Source organism: Euleptes europaea, chromosome 19 (assembly GCF_029931775.1).
Source record: "Euleptes europaea isolate rEulEur1 chromosome 19, rEulEur1.hap1, whole genome shotgun sequence".
NCBI lineage: Eukaryota > Metazoa > Chordata > Lepidosauria > Squamata > Sphaerodactylidae > Euleptes > Euleptes europaea.
Genome location: NC_079330.1, coordinates 28,716,614 through 28,729,872, shown reverse-complemented (window position 1 = coordinate 28,729,872; position 13,259 = coordinate 28,716,614). Strand labels below are relative to the sequence as shown.

The 13,259-nt window shown below is 45.4% G+C and overlaps 1 protein-coding gene across 1 annotated transcript in view; it reads left to right on the top strand.

Moving 5' to 3' along the window:
• ULK2 (unc-51 like autophagy activating kinase 2) overlaps positions 1 to 13,259 on the top strand; it is a 93,545-nt gene that overhangs the window by 31,407 nt on the left and 48,879 nt on the right. Inside the window, exons 8-10 of the mRNA XM_056865264.1 lie at positions 329 to 430; positions 1,437 to 1,495; positions 2,969 to 3,051. Coding sequence (XP_056721242.1) covers positions 329 to 430; positions 1,437 to 1,495; positions 2,969 to 3,051 — 244 coding nt within the window. The remainder of the gene's footprint in view (positions 1 to 328; positions 431 to 1,436; positions 1,496 to 2,968; positions 3,052 to 13,259) is intronic.

Sequence of the window (13,259 nt, the reverse complement as noted above, 5' to 3'; positions counted from 1 at the left end):
ATAGCGGATGGCAAAGTGATTGACCTGGCCTTCAGGGGAAAAGGAGAGAGGAGGGTGGGTGAGAATTAACCCTGTGTGTGTATACATTGTCTATTCTTTTTTCTTACCCAGTATACAACCTTTGTTCTAAAATTCCACAGTTTAAAAAAGAACTGATCTTAATCGTTTCTGAAGCTTGTGTGGTGGGACTGAGTTATAAGGCATAGTTCCCACCTCCAGGTGTCTTCAAATTGGGTTGCTGATCCTGCTGTCATAGAAGAAGTTACTGGCTCTTTTATTAATGCCTGACTGTTCATGAACTCTGCTGTAAATTCTTTGTGCTTTCCAGGCTCCAGAAGTGATTATGTCCCAGCACTATGATGCTAAAGCCGACCTGTGGAGTATAGGAACAGTGATCTATCAGTGCCTGGTTGGGAAGCCACCTTTTCAGGTATGCCCTGATCAGCCTCTGCAGGCAGCTGAATTGTGTCCCATCACACAAGGGATGGAGTGCAAGGGTTATGTATTCCCCTCCAGTTGAACAAATCTCAGAAGAAGAGGGTACTGAGCAGGCAGGAAGCTTCCTGGTACACCCTCACTGGCTCAGTGAAGATTCAACACTGGTTCACGGCAAACCATTGTTTTCAAATTGGGAGGCAACCTTCCTGCATTCACTCTCTAAAGTTATTTTCTCCTTCCCTCCGTATTGGTAATCATGCTTTTCTGTGATGAATTCTGTGCATACAACAGTTAATGGTAAATTAGAGACTGAAACCGTGCGCTCACAAACCATGGTTATGAGAACATCTGATTATTATCAGCTGGTTTGTTTTGGTGTACATTAAGCTCGGAAACATGTATAGCAGTGGAAAGAGGGATATGGATAATGAGAGTAAGGGCAGGGAAATGAGCAAGCATTTGGGAATGAGCTTCACCATTGGCAAACGGTGCTTATGAAGTAATTTTGTTCTGGTTAACCATGGTTTGTGTTGCTGCACATGTAACACTGAACAGTGGTTAACACCGGGAAGGGGGAAGCAATTAAGTGGAGAACAGACACATACATTCTCGATCTAGCCTCACTAGTTGCAAACCATGGTTATGAAAGAGTCTTGTTTTAGTTAACCATGATTTGTGTCCACACACATGTAGCATGGAACCATAGCTATGGCTTAATTCTATTTATTGGCTATATTGGAAATCAGAGCACAGTATGTAAATATTTTTAAATAAAATTGACCGTGAGAGTTGGGAGATCAATCTGGTTAGGGGAAGAAGGAAGGGGAGTGAATGTGTGTTTAGGAGTCAGCTCCACCATTTAGCAGCTTTCGCTGGGCCCCTCCCTAGAATGCATGGGATATGTTCTTGGTGAATTTTTTTCTGTGTAAACTGTGCTTATGGTGGGGTGTTAAATGAAATTTTTGGCAAATTGCATTTTTTTTATTTTTTTGCTTTAGGCCAACAGCCCTCAAGATCTAAGAATGTTTTATGAAAAGAACAGGAATCTGATTCCTAGGTGGGTATATTTTTGTGAAGGGTTTGTTGCATCTATCCAAATCCAAAGATTTTAATACCTGTTAAAGTGTGGCAGATTGTCTTCAGCGTCTTATGTTTTCTTGGTACTGTTTAATTGTTTTAAAGAATAGCTACATCTACAGTTTCTATTGGAAATGTTTGATCATGAAACAATACCAAAATTTATTTATGTATATAACTTGTAGTCTACTGTCTCACTGAGGCTCAAGGCAGATTGCATGGTGTAAGTCAAATACAGTCAACAGGATCGGGCATCCAATAAACAGTCTTTTGTTGTTTTTGGTGGCTGCTAAATTCCTAGTTGCAGCATTTTGGGAAGATAAAAGTGTGTGTGTGTGTGTGTGTGTTAAGTGCCGTCAAGTCGCTTCCGACTCATGGTGACCCTATGAATGAAAGTCCTCCAAAATGTCCTATCTTTGATACCTTCCATTTAAAAAATGGCATCTTAAGATCTGGGATCTCTTGATCTTAGACAAAATCTCCTCTCAGCTCAAAGCTAACAATAATCTATTTTATACAACTAATTTCATAAATAGATGGCTACCCTTATTTGAATCTATTGGGAAGTCTGAGCAGCAAATCCACAAAAAGCCTTTGAAACACAGCTCCCTCCTGGTTTAGGTAGTAAAATATAGACTGAAATAGTATATTTTACTTGCTTGGTCTAATGAGCATAGGATTTGACATCCTGTCCGAAGTCTCGACTTTCTTTTATTTGAATTTATGCCATTTTACTTCGATAAAATAATAAAAATCTAGAGTATTTTAAGTGTTTTGCCAAGTACTAAAATGCTGTGTGATATGACTCCATAAATGCTTATTGATGTAAGTATGCCTAGTTTGGTTATTGTTTGTTTGTTGTTGTTATTATTACGTCTTTAAATTTCTATCCCGCCCTCCCCAGCCAAAGACAGGCTCAGGGCGGGTAAAGACATTAAAACCATTCTACAATCCATATTACATATACATTAAAACAATAAAAAAGTAAAGGTCCCCTGTGCAAGCACCAGATCATTCCTGACCCATGGGGTGACGTCACATCCCGACGTTTACTAGGCAGACTTTGTTTTACCGGGTGGTTTGCCAGTGCCTTCCCCAGTCATCTTCCCTTTACCCCCAGCAAGTTACCATAAATAACTGCAATAAAACAACAGATGGCACTCAGTAGAGAATTATACATATATCAATTGAAATTATTTCTCTTGCATACTGTACCTGCTTAGTTAAAATACCTATGCCAGTATTCTGTTGATAATCAACCAGAAAAGAAACTACCCATCTAGAAATTAGTTATCTGGTTATTGTTATCTCTCCTTCCTTCATATTTAGTTAACTGTTTTTTCATGTTCTTTATAATGTGTTAATGTCATTGTTATTATCTATAAATACTGCCAATAAATATTTAGCATTAAGAGTATAATTGCTCTAACATTTCCACCTCCTTTGTGTACAGTATTCCCAGGGAGACGTCAGCTTACTTGGCTGACCTGTTGCTGAGCTTGCTTCAGAGAAACCAGAAAGACAGAATGGACTTCGGTGAGTAAAGCCCGCGCAGTTGTGCCTTTTTGCTACCTTGGGTGAACTGGTTAATATGAAAGAATAACACGGTTACTAAGGGTGTCATCTTTAAAAATGTGTTGGTCCTCCAGAGCTACTTAGGTGATCCCGTTTACAGGACTAGTTCAAAGTTCTGAGCCTGCACATTTTCTGTTCACCTGGAAGTAGGGTAGTCAGGTTGCTTGTATTAGCAGGCAATTGCCTGCCAATCCTTCGGTGTGCTAGGAGCAGGGATTGCATGTGTGCACACCTGCAGGCGATGCAGTTACCTCTAGCATGGCTGTGCGCGTGAGATCGTTGCCCCAGCCCCACCCCAAAAACCACCTTACGGGGGAGAAGAAGGGACCAGGCAACTACCTGGAAGTCTTCTGCAGGCATAGCTGTTCAAACAAAAGGAAAGATGGCCACACCAAACCAAATGAAAACAAAAAAAGCAATTATTTAATATTTGAATTGCCCCTATGCGTTTCACATACACTTCCTCGGGGGGATCTTTCTTAACTCAAATGTCCCAGTGAATGCTGTTCAAACCAACAATTGTGTGAGGGTGGGAATGTGTAGCAATCTGTGGCAGGTTATAACTTTATAAACTTGTAGGCTGCATAGCTGGTAGGAGATTCTAAGACAGGTCAACCCAGAGGCACCTCCCCCCCTTTTTTTAAAGAGAGGGAGAGAAGAACATATGATATAGGCACCTTGCTGGGTTAGGCCACGGGTCAATCTAGGGCAGAATTCTCTGTCCAGCAGTAGACAAGCAGGTTCCTTGGGCCTTGTACAGCCTGATGGCAACATGTGTTTCTTCCCCTGTTGTATGTTCCTGGCACATGAACGGCCTATTCATTGTCAGAATGCCATCCTGGGTCTGTGTTGCGTGTTTGCCTGCATGCAAAAGTGTCTTCCCTCTTTGTGCCACCAGCCCAAGATATAAAACCCCAGCCTCTCAAGTAACCAGTGCCTTGGAGTACCCTGGTAAGGCTGCCTCTGAGCAAGTACAAAGGGCAGAGCTTCCAATTACTTCAGCTCCCCCCATGTTTGCGTGTCCTTAGTGTGTAAGTGGTCTTCAGCATGGGGGTGGGATTTCAGACACGGTGGGATTTCTCAAACAGGAAAGAAGCTAAAGAGTAAACTAGAGCACATACATGGAAATAGCTGTCATAGTAGTAGAATACAGACCTGTGAAAATAAAAGGAAAACATCAAATCTAACAAAGGTGCATTACAAGACAGTTTCCTTAGATGGTGCAAACAAATCCCCATCCCCCCTTCTACACTGTTATGGAGGAGGGCGAGACCCATTGGTCGAAGTGTTTGAACCTAGGACCAAGGAAGATTTCACTTTTCAAATTGTCTGCCTGCTTAGGTGAAAGTCCCCCGCCCCCATCCAGAGTTAGAAATCCCTCCCCTCTTGGGAGATGTTCAGCTCTCTGCCAGTGAGGCCCTCTGGCAAGTAGCCCTCATCTCTCCCCAATCCAATTTTATGATGCCTATACATCAAATCCCTTTGACAGGTAGGCCCAAAGGGCCTGGTTTCCCCCACTAAACCCAAGTTCCTCTTCTGACTCTCCCCTCTTGGGAAAATAAACAGTTGCCATGGGTTCAGGGACTCCGATCATAATATCTATTGCATTTTTAAAAGCAGTGAACATGGTTCTCCCCTCCTCCAACTTTGTCCTCACAACAACCCTGTGAGGTAGGTTAGATTGAGAGTGTGGCTGACCCAAGGTCATCCATCTGGCTTTCATGGCGGACTGGGGATTTGAACCCAGTCCTAGTCCCTATGCACTATGCCACATTAGCTTTCTCCTGGTACAGACTGGCCTCTGTACCTGTGGAGGGTTCCTCTTAGTGATCATGGCTAGTAACTGCTGATGGACCTGTAGTCACACATGAACACAAGAAGAAAACTGAAATGTGGGGCCTTTATATATTCAAGCATTCTCTCGCTCTTTTTTTGTTCTTTGTACCGTAATGTCCTTGCGACGTCATTTTTAGTTGTTGCCTGCCTCGAGTAGCAGTGAGAAATATAGATCGTAATAAAAGGTTTCAGGCAAAAATGACTGTTTTAAACAGAATGTGAAGCTGCATTGATTGATTACAGGGTGGCATGGATGGAGTGCCAGGTTTGGCCCAGGGCACACCTGGGTTCAAATCCCTCTTCATCCTTAAGGGTGTTGAGTGACCCTGAGCCAGTCACGTTCGCTCAGCCCCATCTCCCTCAAAGATTGTTGGGAGGTTAAAATGCGGTAACGCCAGTGGATGTTGACCTAGAGGAGGAGTGGGAAAAGAATGTGATGGATACGAATAGAAATAGACAAGCCCTCCTAGAGCTGAAGAGTATGTCTCATTAGCATGTCTGCTTTGCATGCAGGGGGTCTCGGGTTCTGTTCCTGACATTCCCAGTTAAAGGATATCAGGCGGAAGGGCTGGAAAATAGCTGTGCTGAGCTGAATGGACTAGCCCACAGTAGTACCTCTTATCAAAGAGTACAATTAATCCAATAGTGAGTTTATATCTTTTAAATTAGACATACAACATACAGGTTGTTAATTCACTAGGTAAAGTACATAATGAACATATGCTTAATAAAAATTAACCAAATTAAAATTGTAGGTAAGTCAAACAAATTAATAATATTTCTAAATACAATCAGGTTGAAGTTCCACCGGTAATGTATACTCTTATAAGGCTGTAAGTCCACAGGCATGTTGTATATTTAATTTAAAAGAGATAAGCTTACTATTGGATTCATTGTAATTTTTGATAAGAGGTACTACTGTGGGCTTTTGCAGATTTGATATTTTTAGTACCATTATTCCCCCTTGTATTCATTGTTTGAGCTGAATGGACTGGCTAGTCCTTGTACGAGGCAGCTTTATATATACAAAGTTCTTTACGCTCTTGCAGAGAAAAACATGGTTGCAAAAAATAAGTAGGAGAAAATTCCAGCAAAGCTCTCAGGACTCTCTAAAATTCAGTGGCTTGAAGTTTGACACAAATAATGTCCCAGTGTGACGGAGCAGGGTTCGGATGCTTCATTTCTAGATGAGGGTTCTTAAAAGTTTGTTACATAGATTCCTGGATGGCTTTTTTAGCCCATAGTACATTCTTTATTTAGGAGCCCCATGGCGCAGAGTGGTAAGCTGCAGTACTGCAGTCCAAACTCTGCTCACGACCTGAGTTTGATCCCAACGGAAGTCGGTTTCAGGCCGCCAGCTCAAGGTTGACTCAGCCTTCCATTCTTCCAAGGTTGGTAAAATGAGTACCCAGCTTTCTGGGGGTAAAGGGAAGACAACTGAGGAAGGCACTGGCATAGTCTGCCTAGTAAACGTCGGGATGTGACGTCACCCTATGGGTCAGGAATGACCCGGTGCTTGCACAGGGGACTACCTTTACCTTTTTACACTCATTATGTGACAGTCATCTAAGGGAATGGGAAGCAGTGGTTGGAGTGGCCTTTTCCTTGCTTGTTCCTTTGTCACTCAGCAGGCAGGTCTGTGCCCAGGGGCAGCTAGCAGAGCACTGCGGCTGCATATGCTAGGTGACAAACAGTTGGTGCTTATATAAGCCTGGATTTCGAAGAAGTAGATTGCATGGAGGGCTGGGAAGGGGAGAAATTAAAAGCCTGACCAATTCTTACGCAATCCAGCATTTGGCAAGTTAATGATTTAAGAAGAAAGCAGAAAGGAGGGACTCTGAAAATAGCTTTCCAGATTGCTATTAATAGCAGGCAGCACTTGTTGTCTATCTGGCCCCTGTGATTGTTAGTCAAGGAGGTTCCTGACAAATTGCTTGTTTTGATCAGTCTGCTAACCAGCCGAAGCTTGGCAGAGAAAGAAGGGGAAAGGATAATTTCTCCTTGCCTGGCTTTTTTTGGGGCAGCTGGAGGGATAAACTTCACTTTGTTTCACATTTCCAGTGGCAGTTCATTCCCAAACGAGGTTCTGGCATCTTTCAGGCTCCCTGAAGAACTGATGATTAAAATATGTGGTGTGTGACTGGGCCCTCACAGCCATGTTCTTGGTCGGTTGCCTACTTGGGGGCTTCACCACCCCTAAAGGGTAAGCTCCAGGCTGGTCCCCCTGTGTTTCTCCAGAGCATTCTCTTCTCCTCCCAAAGGGGCTTCACAGCAGGGAGTGGAGGGGGCAGCACAGTCTCTCCTCCAGCTTGTCAGCTGGGTAGACTTTGTCTTGCCTCTGTGTTGGGCCTGAAGGTTCTCTCAGCTCGATTGGTCCTTGGCTGCCTTCCCCGGTATGCTCACTGCATCCTCACTCCCCCCACAGCTGAGATCCCCTCATCACTTCTGGCACAGATCCTTCCAAGTCTAATAACGTGAGAGCCAGCATGGTGCAGTGGTTAAGAGCGGTGGTTTGGAGCAGTGGACTCTGATCTGGAGAACCAGGTTTGATTCCCCACCTCCACATGAGTGGCGGAGGCTAATCTGGTGAACCGCGTTGGTTTCCCCACTCCTTCACATGAAGCCAGCTGGGTGACCTTGGGCTAGTCACACTCTCTCAGCCCCACCTACCTCACAGGGTATCTGATGTGGAGAGGGGAAGGAAAGGTGATTGTAAGCCGGTTTGATTCTTCCTTAAGTGGTAGAGAAAGTTGGCATATAAAAACCAACTCCTACTGCTTTGTCTTTGGTTGGATGTTGCCTGCCCTCTTTGCCACATGTGTCTTGTAGGAAAAGATGGGAATCCTCCCCCCCTTTCACTTAGGCGCTGTAGATAAAACAAAATTATGCACTGACCTTACCCTTGGCGAGGCAACACACGAAGGCAGGAAAGCAGTTTCAGTATGCCAGAGGAGGCCTTGAAGTGCACCTTTGCAAAGAGCCAGAAGGATAACAGATTAGCCAGTAGCGGAGTGGGTTTCAGCTATTCTGCCCTTGAAGAGCCCCTTGCGTGTTGTCTGCTGAGGAAACCCTGCTACATCTGTGGAGCTGCTGTTATCATATTTTATCAAGCCATAACCTAGTTCCGATATCAGATAAACCACTAGCTTATCTGTTTGATCTTCTGACTTCCCTCACCGACCAGTTTGCGGAACTACTTCAGTTGATTTATGATGGGATGTATACTTCCTACATCAATTTGCCTTTTTCCTCCTTACATTGAGATTTATACTCGAAGGGCCTTTGGTCTAATTCACATCAAGGCTTGGCACCCCGCCTCCATAAAAGAATCCCCAGAACAGTTTTTCCACCCCATATCTGTCTGGTGAAGTGGGCTGTGGCCCAGAGAAGCTCACACTGAAAAAAATGTTAGTCCTTAAAGGCACTCCTAGTTTTTTTGTTTTATCTGTAGACCGCTCTGGGTGTTCAGAGGTTGCTTGGAGTGTTCCAGAGCCCACTCTAACTTTCGTCTGCTGAGCTGATCTGTCACATACCCAACACTGTGGCTAGTGAGAGAAGATAAACAACAGGCAAGGTGTCTTTTCGGACGGCTTGTCTTCCATTGCAGGTTTTCTAACTCAGGAGAGCCCCTAGTAAGCTTGCCAGGATGTGCTAGGTTCTCTGAAAACACAGGTTGCAGTGACATGCCCTGTGGAACAGGTTCTGCTTGCCAATTCCTTACTGGAGTGATCACGCAAGAATGTATATAAGCCTGGATGTATGTCTGTGTTCCCAAGAATCAGGACTTGGGTATCATGACAGCCCCCCTCCCCAAAGGAAATTGCTCCTTGTACCATCGCGGGGGAGGGGAGAGCACACACATACTGGAAGGCCAGGTTCTGCTTCCTGGCTAAGAAGAGTGCCCAGAAGCAATTCCCCTCTGTGTGTGGAGAACTTGTGAAGAGGCCTGCTTTTAGAGGAAGGCAAAGAGCTGTTCCTGTTGGCAGCAGAGGGCAGGACTCACAATAATGTGTTTAAATTGCAGGCGGAAAAATACCAGTTGGATATTAGGAAAAAGTTTTTTACAGTAAGAGTTTTTCGACAGTGGAATCAGCTACCTAGGGAGGTGGTGAGCTCCCACTCACTGGCAGTCTTTATGCAGAGGCTGGACAAGCACTTGCCAGAGATGCTCTAGGTTGATCCTACATTAAGCAGGGGGTTGGCCTGGATGGCCCCTTCCAACTCTGTGGTTCTATGAGGCTCATGGCCAGGCATGCATGGATTCTGCAGTCATACAATGCAAGTCATACTATTCTGCATCTCAACAACTGTGTAGCTTTCTTGGGGGTGGGGAGAGTTTTAGATTTGGAAGCCTTAACAATACTTAGTAGTGTGTTGTAGGCTTTGTGTAGCAGAATCCCAGGGGCCAAATTGGGGAGGTGGGGGAGGGGTGGCAGGGCTTTATAGCTATTTGCCAAAGAGTCGAACGAATGGGTGCAAAGTAAGCATGAGTTTTATCACGTGAATGTGCCTAATTTTCTGCAGAAAATTATGGTTTGCAAACTGGGGCTTTTCTCACTGCAAATTCTAGGTACAGAATTTTACCAACTTTTATTTTTTTTAGCACACAGCACTCCCTTCTGAATTTGAGAATGTCCAGAGTAACGTTTCACTGGCTTTCCTTTTGCATGTAATCTAGTTTTAAGTCCAGTGCCTTTTCCGTTTCCTTTGCAACACCACTGGATTACCGTTACCACTTCCAGTGGGCTCTTGCTCTGTCATTTGCAGATTGCCTATTAGCACTCTTTGATGTAAAAGGCCTGCACAACACCAGTTTGCAGTGCTTGTTACTGGCCCGGGGTGGGGGGAGCGGGCAGTGTTGGTGCATGGAAAGGCTGCATTGTTGCACCAGGATGCGATCTTCCCGCAAGCACCTTGCATTGGTGCTGTGTCATTACAACTGCTGTCTCTGGGCTTTCCCTTGAAACAAAGAGGTTGGCTTCATCTTTCCTGCTTCTGTTGGATTGTTTGGCTTTCCAGAAATACATTATCTTCCCTGACCTTACTTTGCACAGATATATTTGCTGCTTCCCTTCTGAGACCCAAATAGAATGGACATGCTTTGCTTTAGCTGTTGAGTTTTTAATCTCCCCCTTCTGATAGGGAGCCTCTAGCTGGCATGTGTGGGTTTTTTCCTTTCCCATTTTATCCTGAGAGAGAATGTGTGTAACTTGCCTATGGCTGCCCTGCGAGCTTCATGGCTCTGTGATGGGGTTTAGAATCTGGGCCTTTCCTGCTCCAGTCCCAACACTATTCACTATAGCTCAAGGGTCTTCAGCTGTAGTGTTGGTCTTGTGCTTTGTCCCTGCTTGTGGCCATTTATTTGTCCTTTGGTCCTTTCTTTCTGCTGTTCTCTTGTTGGCCTGGGGAGTTTTCCAGGGCCGAGGTTTTCCAGCTCTCTTCCAGGAAATTCCTGGGGTTTCTTGGAAGCCTCCCAAAGTGAATCAATAATGGCAGAGAAGGCGTCTTGCCTCGCCACTGCTGGTCTTCCTTTGCAACGTGCAGCCACAAGACAGTGGCAGTATTCCAGCTCGCACCCTCGGGGTGGTAATAAGCCTCGGTCAAAGCAGCTGCTGCCCCTGTGTGAACCGCAGATGTGTCCCCAGAGGTGCCCCAGAATCCTCTTGTTCAAGGCAAGGTCAGTTCAGCAATGTGAATTGGTGCAGTGAAGGGTCTCTAAGGAGAGGTTGTTGTTGTTAAGGAGAGCCCATATGTACTTGCTTACTGGCTCTGAGCCAAGTCTCCCTCACCTTCAGTTCTTTACCTGTAAAATGGGAACAGGGTTCATGTTTCTGGGAGGACAGCAAAGATCATGCTGAGGAAGTCAGAGATGACTTGGAAAGCTGGAACGAGAAACTTCCTTCTCCCTCCCTTGTTAAAGATGGCTTAATTTGGGTGTGCATGCAAGGATTCGGCAACGCGTCCTGTTGATTGCCGAGTGGAAATCAATAACTCAGGAGGAGGCTGTGGCCCCTCAAAGCAGCAGCACCTTCTGGTTCTCTGTGCTCATTCATCTCTGGCCTTTTAGCACTCTGCTCGTGGCCTCAGGACATCATGTTCTAACCCCAGGAGACAGACTTGGCTGGGGCTAGAACCGACCCTCCTGGGTTGCAGAACACCGTGTTCTGCCCCAGAACGTCAAAGTTGTTGATCCTTGTTGCTGGGTCTGTTCCCTCCCCTGAGAATAGAAACTCCCATGAGCTGGCTGAGCTTGATTTGTGTACTCTGTTAGCTACTGTTTGCTCAGAGCTTCATACCTCCCAGCTGATCATATCAGCGGTGCCTGTGTACAAACACGAGGTGTTGTTGTATGGGAGGCTGTAACTTTTCCACAACCGCCCCCCCCCCTTGTTCTTTGGTCCATGGTGTCTTTCCCAGGCGATTCTAAACAACCTTTGGGGGCGGAGGGAGGGAAGCCCCCCACCTTCCTACGTTCAGGGTCCTTTGGACCCAGCTGTGGGAGTTGCTCAACTCCTGGTTCCTGCTGGCTCTTAGACCATCTCTGGCACCAGGCCCTACTCGGGAGAAGAATTTGGTATGTGGTTTCTTAAAGCTCGGAATTCACCCATTCCTCTCCAAAGGGCCAGGCTGTGTGTGTGTTGCATGCTCCCATGCCAGTACTGAGAAACTAGAGCATAGCAGTAATGCAGAACATCTGTTTCCTTGTAGGGTGGGGAGTTTCTCCCCCCCCCCTTCATTTATAGATGAAGAAGAAGAGTTGGTTTTTAGATGCCGACTTTCTCTACCACTTAAGGGAGACTCAAACCGGCTTACAATCACCTTCCCTTCCCCACAACAGACACCCTGTGAGGTAGGTGGGGCTGAGAGAGCTCTAAGAGAGCTGTGACTAGCCCAAGGTCACCCAGCTGACTTCATGTGTAGGAATGGGGAAACAAATCCAGTTCACCAGATTAGCCTCCGCCACTCATGTGGAGGAGAGGGGAATCAAACCCAGTTCTCCAGATCAGAGTCCACTGCTTTTAACCACTACACCACGCTGGCTGATGTGTTTGTATAGGATGCTAAATGTCTCAGTTCGATATCCTTACCAAATAGATGAGGCTAGTGACGATCTAGTATTGTGCATGCATAGTGCAGCATCATGAGTTTTTCGGTAGCACCCTTCTCCTCTCCCCCACTGTCACCATAAAAAACCCACACAAAATATTATAGACATCTGGGTATTTAAGTGGATGTAAGCAGGACTGATAAGAACACTTCCAGCCTGGATACACATCTTATTTTAATCGTTCATATCCCACGCTCCCAGCAAAAGTTTGGTTGTTGAGACAGATTGTGAAGAAACTATTTTGAAGACATAAGATATTTGGAGGTGGGGGACACTGTTGGAAAAAAATAATCAGAAAGAAATCTTTACGAAAAACGATCGCAGATCAAATGTAAAACAAATGTTTTTGAATGTACTCTTAAGTGCATTTCAAAATAGCAAGTGGCAGAAAACAGCTCCTTTTTTTACTGCGCTGTTGGGAAGGCAAGCTATTGAGGGGATGCAAAAACTCATCACCACCAGCAGCAACAAATCAGCACACCAGAAAGCAACCTTCACCGGATCGCAGCCCCATGCAGGTGACCTGCTTTGGAAAACAAGAGCTTTAACAAGCACAGCCCCTTGCCTGAAGCTCTGGGATGGCTTCCCCACCCGTTCCAATGACTTCCCAGCATGGAGAGCCAGTGTGGTGGTTATGCGCGTTGGTTTGGGATGGTGGACGCTAATCTGGTGACCCGGGTTGGTTTCCCCACTCCTGCACATGAAGCCAGCTGGGTGATTTTGGACTAGTCACAGCTCTCTTAGAGCCCTCTCAGCCCCACCTACCTCACAGGGTGTCTGTTGTGGGGAGGGGGAGAGAAGGTAAGTCGGCATATAAAAACCAACTCTTCCTCCTCTTCCTCCTCCTCCTCTTCTTCTTCTCCCTCCTGTCCCTCTCCTTTTTCTTCTTGGCAAAATTATTTTGCACCTGCAGATGGTCTCTTTTCAGCTGCACCCCATGCATACCTGGTACTCTGGATTGGGGCAGTGGTCGTTTCCTGCTTAGCTTTCTTATAACAGAGTTCGACCAGCTGTATCAGATCAGCATCACTTAACTTTAGGGAGAATTCGGTGTAACTTAAAAAGCTTGTTTCAAAGAATTGGAAGGGGGGTTGTAAAAGAATTCATTTTGTGAGCCAAACAATGAAGCAGAGTGGTAGCTTTGGCTTCTGTAATGCTTGCGGCAGCACGAGGGAAGTTGCCACCAAATCTCATGTGCTCCTTATCACAATCTCGCTGCTTCTAA